Genomic DNA, 11,634 nt, shown 5'->3' with positions numbered 1-11,634 from the left:
TCATTTCCTCGACGCGCAAAGGTGTTGGCGCTAGCCCGAACACTCGACGCGTCACTTCCAGTTCCGGCTTACAGAGCGGGCGCGGGATATTTGAAAAGGTTCGCTTTGAATTGCACTGGCGGAGTTCAAAGTAGACTTCTGATATTATTATTATATTTAGGTAATAATAATAATATTATTAATAATAATAGGAGGAGGAGGCGGCTGTTGTTTCTCGGGCGATACTAAAAAAACGTGTTTACATAGTAGTTACATATAAAACAAGAAGACTCCAAGAGATGTTTACGGATCACAGCCTAGCGCGTAATAACGCAGGAGCGTTTGGTCAATGGTAAACAATAGCGAATCGAACGTTCTTGTTATTATGTAACAAGGTGCGATTGTCACAGGAAAGTTTACCCGAGAGTTCCACAGACTGAAAGGCAATCCAACGCCGGGCACCATGTCTGAACGCAAGAAGAGAGGCAGCAGCGACGCTGATTCCCGCAGAGGAGTAGGTGAGATTTCTGGAGGTGCATTTAGTGAACAAGATAGCCAATCAGATTATTATCCTGGCATTGTATAGTACTGACCTATCCCACAGTACTTTACAGAGGTTATATATCATTCACCTTCTTTCACAGTGGAGTTTACAATCTATGAATCCCTATCAAATATACAAACACACACAGTGCAGTTTTATCAAGAGACTGTTAACCTGCCTGCTTGTATTTGGAGGGTGGGTGGAAACTTGGGATGCACCGAATCCACTATTTGGGATTCTGCCAAATCCTTAGTGAAAGATTCAGCCAAATACCAAACCTAATCTGACCCCTAATTTACATATGCAAATCAATCAAATATTGTCTGCCACTCCGCTATGTTTTAAGGTGGCCATACACGGGCCGCTAAAAGCTGCAGACAGACCGAGTCGGCAGCTTATTGGACAGTGTATGGGCCCTCCTACGGGCTTCCCCTATCGATATCTGGCGGAAAGTCGGCCAGGTGTCAATGGGACGGGACTAAAAATCCCGTCGGATCGCGGCCGAATCTGTTCGTTGATGGGACCGCCAGTTAGCCATCGTTAGGCTCAGGATCAGCCCAATATAGCCCACATCAAGGTGGGCATATCAGGGAGAGATCCGCTCGTTTGGCGACATTGCCAAACGAGCAGATCTCTCCGTGTGTGGCCACCTTTAGGCATAGAGGCGGGGCAGACAATAAAGGTGGCCATACACGGGCAGATAAAGCTGCCAATATCGGTCGTTTAGACCAATTTGACAGCTTATCTGCCTGTGTATGGGGGCTTCCGACGGGTCTTCCTGATCGATATCTGGCCACGATATTGATCGGGAAGGTTTGATTTTTTACCCTATCCACCCGTCAGAGCCACTTGGCGTATCGTAATTCCATCGCTCGACCATACGGCTGAACGTTCGAATTACCTCCGATATAGCCATGCCATTAGTGGCATATCGGGGAAAGATCCGCTCATTTGGTGATGTTGCCAAATGAGCGGATCTTTGAGTCTATGGCCAGCTTTACTTTCACTTTTCATTCAGCACTTCCTAGATGTCACTGCTCTCCTCACATTCCCGTTCTCTTCACCGTTTAATTGTGCAGTCAGTGCATGGGGATGGACATTGGGTCCCCCATTCTGGTGCACAAACTAGATTCTAAGATGATGGAAGGCTTGTCTTAATAACAGTGTCCACAAAATGGCTCCACGATTCAAATAATGATTCAAATAATTTATATAGTGTAATTAAAGTTAATTTTGCTTGACTATTGTGATAAAATAGGATTTTGAATAATTTGTTTGGGTGACAGGTCCCCTTTAAGTAGTCTGTAAATTGTGATCTGGTGGTTGAACTTGAGCTGGTGTAGACCAGAATGGGGCCTGCAAGCAGCTCCATTACTTTGACCATTGATAAGGATGTTTAACAAATACGGCTGCTGTTCCATGCCATTGTTGCAGAGTTTTGTTAGTGATGTTGCCGAGTCAATCCAGGTTCAGCTGAATCCTGTAGTGGGCTGACACATTTTATGTTCTGTTGGTTTGTTTTTCTTCAGATAAAATAAACAAATTGCACAATACATTAAGTGGAAGGTTATTTTTCTTTTTCTCATTAAATAAATTCTTATGGAAGGGTTACTAACACCAAATATGCAGCATGACAAGTTCAGCTACAATATGGGCTACATATTTCTATTGAATAAACAATGCGAATGTGTTTTTTGTTCAGTTGCAGTAATATCTGTCAATATACTGATTTAGACAGTGGTGCTTTTTCCTTACAGGACCAGTAGTGATCAAAACCTATGTGCAGTTACCCTTATGTTGTGTTTTTTTTTTTTTGCCACAGTATGTCTGGTGATTTTTCAGTATGTTGGATCCGTTATTTTAACACTTACATCTCACGTGTCATTTTTTTGCCTCCCTTTTCATTTGCAGCTATCATCTCTCCACCTAAAAGAAGATCCCAGAGAAAATCTGCTTCAGACAGTCCAGTATGTTCCACACTCTCTTTTCCTCTATTACCTGGTTCTGTAAGATTAGAAGGAGACAAATACACAAGAAATTGATAAAAAGCAACTCCTTGGTCAAAAATATTATAAATGACTGTATTCTCTCTCATGGCAGCATACATGTAAACATACACCAGCCAGTGTTTAAGTATTAAATATTATATCCAGTTGTCTGTTACATAACTTATTCTGATTGGTTGCCATCACAAAATTGATTAAAGGTGTTGTTCACCTTTTGATTAACTTTTAGTATGATGTAGAGAGTGATATTCTGAGAAAATTTGCATTTGGTCTTCATTTTTATTTGGGGTTTTTGAGTTATTTTGCTTTTTATTCAGCAGCTCTTCAGTTTGAAATTTCAGTAATCTGGTTGCTAGGATCCAAATTACTATAGCAACCATGCAGTAATTTGAATAAAAGACTGTAATATGAAATAAATCCGAACTATATCGGCCTAAACATAAAGGGGACCTAGGTCTCCCCAACTTTGATTTTATTATAAAGCAGCCCAATTATCCCAAATTCTAATCTTATATACTATAGATGATAGTCCACACTGGGTTTCCTTGGAAGCCACTGTTACTTACCCTTCTTCTCCCATAGCCCTGATTTGTTGTCATTTGAGGAAGAGACCCAAAAGGGTCTGTAAGTGCCTTCAGCATATCCTAAAAATCTGGGATACCTTAAGTAAGAAACAACCTATGCTCTTCCCATACTCCAGCAGCGCCTATACCAAGGAACCCACTGTTTATCCCGGGTCTCCAAGCCCAACAGTTTAAGTGGTGGACAGATCAAAACATGTGGGCGATAAACCAGCTATGTTCAGCCTCGGGGCCTTACTCTCTGCAACAACTTATAGAGAAATATTCCATTCCACAATACCAAAGATTTCGTTTACAGCAAATATTCGACTTTGTACAGTGACAATGTCATCCTGTGGAAAGCACCAATAAATCATAAATATTCTTTGAGAGATGGTGCCTTCAGAAATCGGTATCTTATCTTAACAGTAAGATTTTTGAACTTCCCTTGCCTTAGGGGTTACCATATATGTCAGCATGGCACAGAGACCTGGATAGAGAATTGGAACCTGAAGACTGGGAACACATCTGGAATACAGTTAAAAAGTCCTCGAATAATGTTTCTCTACAAGAAACTAACTATAAGGTTCTCTTTAGATGGTGCTTGGTACCTGCTCGTATTGCAAAATTCACTCCCTCAGCTAATCCCAGATGCTTTAGGGGCTGTGGTGAAATAGGGACACTGTTCCACACTTGGTGGTCATGCCCCAACGCCCCGAGGTTGTGGATAAGGATCCTTAATGATATATTCAGTTCTGGAGTTTCTGTTCCTAGGGACCCTGGAATAGTATAAAACCTAAAGAACTAAATAACACCCAGCGCCGTCTGTTCACTACCATTTGACTACCATTTTGACAGCAGCTAAGAGGACCTTGGCTTGGGCCTGGAAACAAAAACAAATTTCAATAGACCCAGTAAAATCTAGAATTGATTGGACTATGTCTCAGGACAAAATGACAAGCATCTTACTAGACTCTCATAAGAAATTTCTGTTGACTTGGGGACTCTGGATCAAATATCGATATGGGCCAAATGTACCCAATACCCCTTTCTCGCTATAAGTAGCCTCCTAGTGTATAATTAACAGTCAGTGTAGAATAAATATTCTTATTTTTCCTATAATAAAATATATCTTTTTGTGAATTCAATGTAGATTAAAATGTTGATGTTCATTTTATAGCAATAATATTTCTGATTTTTAGATGTGATTAAGACACTGTGTGTTACAGACTGAGTATTATGAGTTAGAATAATAGTTTATATTGCTACTGATCTAAAACCAACATTGATGCTGAAATATTTATGCATATGTTGCCTGATGGAAATAATGGTCTGTACACAAAAACTGATTAAAACAATAATAATTTATTGGAATAAAAAAAGACTGGAATATGAATAGGAGAGGACCTGGATAGAAAGATGAGTAATAAAAAGTGGAAATAAATATGTAGTCTTACAGAGCATTTGTTTTTTAGTTTGGGTCAGTGACCCCTATTTGAAAACTTGAAAGAGTTAATATTTCAAAAACTATTAAAAAAGAAGTTAACTTAAAGATAAACCACCCCTTTAATGGCTGAATTAATATTGTGCTCATGGCAGCTCTGGAATCTGTGGAGATTGACAAAAAGCAACATAGTCTGCAATGAAACTATAAAATTTAGTTTTATCTGCAATTCTAGCCAACTGTATGGCTGTATTAAAGGGAAATGTCACATTTAAGTAAGCTTTTAGAAGTCCTACTTTAACACTTCAATTGGTCTTAGCTTTCTATAGTTTTTATGACTTCTACCCCTTTCCAGCATGTCAAAACTGGTCAAAGTCCCAAAGTTTGGTCTGTGAGGCTGCAGTTTTATTGCATTTTGTTTATTTTCCATTACTTCTCTTTCTTTTCACTCCTTCCAGACTCTCATTCAAACCACTGCCTTGTGGCTAGGGTAAATTGTACACTAACAATCCAATAGCTGTTGAACAAAAAGAGAAATAATTAAAAAAATAATTAAATAATGTCTGACAATTGGAAAAATAACATCTGTCTACATTATACTTAAGTTAATTTAAAGGTGATCTACTCCATTAAGTTAATCTTCATGTAATCTTATTTTCTTTTTCAGATCCCAGCGCCTATCATGAAACGATCCATTACTGTCAAGAAAATAATGCCCAGAAAAACACTGGTAAATATACTGTCGTCTTGATGAAAAGACAGGGAAAGCCTTGCCCTCCTTCTGGTTTCATTGTAACAATATGGGAATTGGTGTAAAGGATGTAGCCTGTTCCTCTCACATTAGTGCTGGGTACAATGTATAATGTAGCAATATTCTGACTCAATACAACACCAGGTGGGGAAATAAAGGCACCTATACTCTTTTAAATGTGGTTATTTTTCCCCCCGACACTTCGAGCACGTGTTTCATGTAGTGTGCACCAATATAGTAATTTCTGTGGAAAGAGCATTATCTGAATTGTAACTTCACATATTCCCTTCAGTGATGGTGTTCTGGGTCCTATTGTTCAGTACCTGAGATATCTGTTGAGTCTACAGTTTGTTTTGTCAGTAAGCTGCTAAATATTATTCATCAGCTTTTTTTTTTTTTTTATTTATAATCATTTAAGGACAGAAGTAATATTAAAACTATTTAGTTTTTGACAGGTTTGATTATTCCACCTCTTAGCCGCGCTCAAGGGCCAATCCTGACGTTAGCAGAGTACAAGAGGGGGATATTATTACATTTCAAGGACTACTAGTAACACTGTCAAAACTGACCCCCTTTTCTTTTATTTATAAGTTAATATTTTTCTCTTCTTATATGTGTAACTGAAATGTGAATTCCTCCAGTTTTATCTGCATTGCCAGAGTGTTGGAATAATAAAAAACATACTTTTTAAGGAATCTAAATCTCTATTAGCAGTACTCAATTCTATCTTTCTATATATTTCAATGACATAAAACCATAAGACGTGGAGTCAATACACCCACTCCATTCCAATCGCATCATCACTTCCAAAAATGATTCATTTCTCCTTCACACCAAACTGTTCCTTGCACATGCTTGTGTTGTACTGCTTTCTAATAAGAAGCAGGACTGAACTCTATTAGGGAAAACCTAAGAAACTAAAGGGAGTGCCAAAACGTTACCTTATACCCTGGGCCGGTTCTCCTGTTTGCTAAAAACTGCATGGCCCTGGGTGTAGTTCTGAAGAAGCTCGTCGCCATTTTCTTCAGTTTTCTGCTCTCCGGTTCAATCCAGGCAGGTGCAATAGAGAGAAAGCCAAAGATGCTATCATGTTGTGGTCCTCCAGTGATTTATGTTTACTCCTTTAATCCTGAATTCCAGAATTTTTTTTTTTCTTAAAATTCGTTATTTTTTCAATGTTTCCATGTCATGTCTTTTCAGGCAGCTATTGCCAATACAGGATCTCAGTCCACACCCAAGGTAGGTCTAGACAATAGGTATAACAAAATCTCATGATTTTCAGCTTTAAGCAATTATATAAAATAACTGAAATATAAATATAAGCCCCTGCTTTCTGGTTAGATTGCCTCAGATGACTTGGGGTCACCCATCACTTGCTATTTTTGACCACAGTGTCAATTGTTGACATTAATTGCAAGTTTCATAAATCTTTCATAAATAAAATTTGTTTTGCCGCACAGGTTGCATCATTAAGATGACTTACTAACTTGTTAATTTCTTGCCTGTTGTGGCTCTTCGATCCATGCCAATTGTTTACTGGCAAAATTATATGGTATGGGAATATCAAAGAGTAATCCAGTTAGGCCCCTTACAGCCCTTTCCCGGCCCAAAATTTACCTGCTATACTATGCAATCTAAAGGTAACCAGATAGAGAAGTGGTGTATCCGACTGCTTCAACTGTTGTTCATTGATTGTCTTCTGATTTTATTTATTCTTCGAACAGGTTTCAAATGTAACAGCAGCTCCAAGGAGAAGTTCACGGGTGAGTTATTTTCGGAAACGGTATCTGATGCATACTTTACCTGTCAAAAAACATGTCAAATAATGATATTGAGTACTATAGTGCATTCTGTAATGACACCTATATGCTGTCTATTTTTTTCAAGATTTCCCCAAAAATCCAGAAAGAAAATGCATTTTCTGAACAATCACAGATGGCTCCCAAAGATACCAGCCAGTCTTCTGCTCCCGAAATCGATGTTCTGTCTCCAATTCCTGTGAATATCCAATTATCTCCTAAACTTGATAACAGAGACATGATAATGTCTCAGAAGGTCCGGCGTTCCTACAGTCGTTTGGAAATGTCCCTCAATAGCAGCGCGTTTTTATACAGCCCTACAAGGAAAACAGACTCCTCTGATACATCCACCCCAAATGCAGTCTTAAAATCAAGCCGTATATCTCTGTTTGGTTTTGATAAACTGCTGAACTCCGAAATGCCGGAGGGGGAATTGAAAAAAAGTAGTGCTGTGACCAGGGAGAAAACTGCTAATGAGAGAAACTTGCAAACAGTGTTACCTGAAGAACCAGACCACAACATTCCTGGGGTTGTGCTGGCAAAGCAGAAAAGGAGAAAGCGAAAAGTTCCTGTTCTAGAGGTGAGGCAGTGGTTGTAATTGTGCTATCACCATAGGGGAAACTAGCTGACTGTGAGTGAATCAGTAGGGATACCAAAGGTGGCTAAACATGGCCCAGGCCTTATTGTACTCCATCTGATGAGCCCACAGGATACCATATGAGAAGCCATACACAGGTATGGCCACCTTTTGTATTCTGTTCATTCAGGCCAACCACCCAAACAATCGTAACAGCTGCTGCTCCTTTTTACTTGCTTTTCGTTGTTTGGCAAATTCTCCAATAATCCTTAATCCACCAGGATCTCTGGGTTATTGTTCTGAATGACCCAAGAATGTCTGGACATATGATTAGCTTTCCCTTGGAAATATATTGTCCAAAAACGCTCTGCCCGCTTGGTTCAGGAAAAGGGTGCAACTTTCCTTGATCAGGTCACCGATATCCTGATATCTATAACTCGAATTATATAGAAATGAGGAGAGCACTCTGCAAGCATATAAATGCTCTGGTTATCCTTTTATTAGTCGACTACTTGTACACAATATGTTTCGGGCCTATGCCCCCTTGATAAAGGGCACATAGACCCGAAACATATAGTGTACAAGTAGTCGACTAATAAAAGGATAACCACAGCATTTATATGCTTGCAGAGTGCTCTCCTCATTTCCCTATAATTCGAGATATGATTAGCTTTATTGTGGCAGGTTCTCAGAAGTGAGAAATGTATACATCCTCCTTCACCTTCCAGTCTACCAGCCATTTTGAGTTCCATCAGCCCATACCTCTAATTGCTCGTTATCTGATTCCAATCTCCTCTATTTAATCCTGTTTACGAACTTGCTCGAAGATATTTCTCTGATCTATTATGAAGGCTGTTTTCTCTAATACTAGTTCCATGGTTTTATTTTTTTTTTTACTCCTCCTTCATTTACCTCTATACTTTTAGTTGGCCACTCCTCTTATGCTACATGTCTGCTCTTCCTAAAATTAGAAACATTGAATATATGTTTTTCTAAGATTTCATATTCCCAAAGCAGGCAGGTTTGTGAATTTATAGGGCAACTTTGTGTTTAATGCTACGATATTTGTACCTTTCTTCTAGAAATCTGATGTGGATGAATGGGCGGCCGTTATGAATGCAGAATTCGATGAAGCTGAAAAGTTTGATCTTACTGTTGAGTGACTGGAACTTTGTGACAAAGTTCTCCTGTGACCATTTGTTCACATATTGACTATTCATTCCTTTGGATTTTGTGTACATAATCTGTCTTTCTAAAAATATTTAGGAGGGTGTGGGTATAGCAGACGAGTGATCTCTTGATCGACCTTCAGCTCTGTATGGTTCTCTATCCATAGATAACAAGTGTTCATGTAGAAAACCAATATTGGTTAAACTAGCTGCAATGCAGAATGGCTGATATTTCCTTGATTAATAGTTTATTACCTGCATGGAAAAGCCATAAATATTAGGAGAAAAGCCGTCCATATTAAGTTACGTGTATTATATATAAATATCTTGTCTATTTTGTACATCAAGCCGAATAATTGTATCCTCTGTATGCGCCTAACCACCGCTCCACCATTTTAAGCACTTCAAGAATCAGTTGGGGCTTTATTAGTCCAAACATTTAACCTCAGACTTCCACTGTTACGTAGGTACCTCTGTCATAAGCATCAAAATTCAGAGAATGACTGTGTGCCCATGTTATGAGGCTATCACACAGCAACCCCTGTTCTACTTTCAAAATCGAAAGGGCCCGGGGGAGAGCGGCCTTACAATAACCTGTGTTTGTATCGAAAGAACCGGAATTTTCTCTTGATTTGGCTTCAACTAATATATAAATTGTCCACCCAAATCATTGCTAGAGGTGAACATACAGATATGGTGTCTCAATAATTAAGTCATTGGTGCCCAGCCATTTCCTACAAACATCCCACAGTCCCACTTGTTAGGAAATCTGGGCTGGCTATTGGGCATCAGCAGACCTGAAAGTGATAAACAATCAGCTGAATGTAGATCTGGTCATTCATGAATATAGGCCAGGCACTTATCCCTTTGTAGCAGGAGAGAGGAGGGTGACATTTTTTATTTGGCAAGGCTACCTTTTTATAAATGATATACAGGTATGGCATCCATTATACGGAAAAGCTCTGAATTACGGAAAGGCCATCTCCCATTGACTCCATCATAATCAAATAATCCAAATTTTAAACAGTACATTGTACTTTATCCAAACTAAGATATAATTAATCTTTATTGGAAGCAAAACCAGTTTATTTAATGTTTACATGATTTTCTAGTAGATTTAAGACATGAATATCCAAATTGCAGACTGACCCCTTATCTGGAAACCCCCACGTCCAGATTCTGGATTAACAGATCCCATACCTGTACTGTACTTTTGCATGGTAGTTGTATTTTTGGGAGGTGGCGGAGGCTAAACCTCAGTATTCATTATTCCCGGTCTATGTCCGTTGGGCAGTCAGTCAGATAATGTGAAAATTCAAAAGAAAAAGAAACTTAAAAAAAAATGTTCAGGTGTTAAATTGCAACACTATAATATTTTTAGAATCCATTATTATTTTATTATCAACCTTTTAGGTTAAATAGGTTCCAGCTTTGTAGTTTTTTTCCCCCATTCTTTAAACAAATTTGCTCCAAGATGTTGTGCCCCTCCGTTTTTAAACGGGTCTTCAGACTCTGTCTTATTGAGATCAAAGCCTTGACAGGGCCATTATATAAAGCTATTGTTCTGCTGCTGATAGAGGAACTTTCACCAAAACTTTAGGGTTTTTTTTTTGTATTTCTCTGTGCTTTGTGCAGCCAACTGTTCTGTTTTAATAAGAAGGCCCACAGCATGACACTGCCACCACAGTGCTTCCCTGCTGTTGAGAAGCATGCTGGTTGTTGGAAACCATGAAAACATTTGTAGACTAAGGGGCTGATTCATTAAGGGTCAAATATCAAGGGTTAATTAACCCTCTATATTCGACTAGGAATTGAAATACTTCGAATATCGAAGTCGAAGGATTTAGCGCAAATACTGCGATCGTACGATCGAAGGATTATTCCTTCAATCGAACGATTAAATCCTTCGAATTGAACGATTTGAAGGATTTTAATCCAACGATCGAAGGAATATCCTTCGATCAAAAAAACTTAGGAAAGCCTATGGGGACCTTCCCCATAGGCTAACATTGACTTCGGTAGCTTTTAGCTGCCAAACTAGGGGGTCGAAGTTTTTTTTAAAGAGACAGTACTTCGACTATCGAATAGTCGAACGATTTTTAGTTCGAATCCTTTGATTCGAAGGTCGAAGTAGCCTATTCGATGGTCGAAGTAGCCCAAAAAATTACTTCGAAATTCAAAGTTTTTTTACTTCGAATACTTCACTCGAATTTAGTGAATCAGCCCCCTAGTGACTAAGAGCAGCCCACAATATGTGCAGTGAATCAACAGAAAAGAAGATTGGGAGCTAGTGGGGCGTCTTCAGAGGCACAGATAAAGGACTGGGCTGGCCTTTGGTTGGCCCTGAAACCAAATGTGAAACATTTCTACCTGAATTATTGTTAAGTTTTAGTTTTTTAAAACTGTTAAAAGTAGTGCTACAGCAATTCGTAAAAAAAAAAAAAAAAGATTCCTCTTATTAATCTTGTATGTGCCAGGCATTCCACACCTATGGCACTGACAAATACTGGTCAGCCACGACTGTCTCCTGGTTTCTCATTGGTCTTTGCACCTAGATAACCGCATCAACAGGGTTAAAAGGTTAATTTCTCATGCCAACTACTGTCTTAGTTACATCACATCTACTGACCTCTGTAGAGGTATCAACAAATCTCTCATGAAAAGAATCAGGGCCTTTTGTGACTTGATGCTTACTGTATAATAATATCTGGGAGCTTTTCATTGATCATCTCTCCTGCCCTAAAACTCCAGAGGAAGTAACCCCCTGATTCCCAGGAAATGATTTCCATCAAGCAGGCCAAAATA

At 38.9% G+C, this 11,634-nt stretch overlaps 1 protein-coding gene across 4 annotated transcripts; it reads left to right on the top strand.

Moving 5' to 3' along the window:
* Nucleotides 1-67: 67 nt before the first annotated feature.
* cdca5.L (cell division cycle associated 5 L homeolog) lies at nt 68-11,275 on the top strand. Of its 4 annotated transcripts, none has more exons than XM_018256862.2 (7): nt 70-512; nt 2,435-2,490; nt 5,201-5,263; nt 6,485-6,523; nt 7,009-7,047; nt 7,172-7,663; nt 8,743-9,176. In XM_018256862.2, the coding sequence occupies exons 1-7, from the start codon at nt 443-445 to the stop codon at nt 8,821-8,823; spliced, it is 840 nt and encodes a 279-aa protein (XP_018112351.1). In that variant the 5' UTR covers nt 70-442; the 3' UTR covers nt 8,824-9,176.
* The last annotated feature ends 359 nt before the right edge of the window (nt 11,276-11,634 follow it).

The sequence above is a fragment of the Xenopus laevis genome, chromosome 4L (assembly GCF_017654675.1).
Source record: "Xenopus laevis strain J_2021 chromosome 4L, Xenopus_laevis_v10.1, whole genome shotgun sequence".
NCBI classification, from domain to species: domain Eukaryota; kingdom Metazoa; phylum Chordata; class Amphibia; order Anura; family Pipidae; genus Xenopus; species Xenopus laevis.
This window is presented reverse-complemented; position numbering and strand designations above follow the sequence as displayed.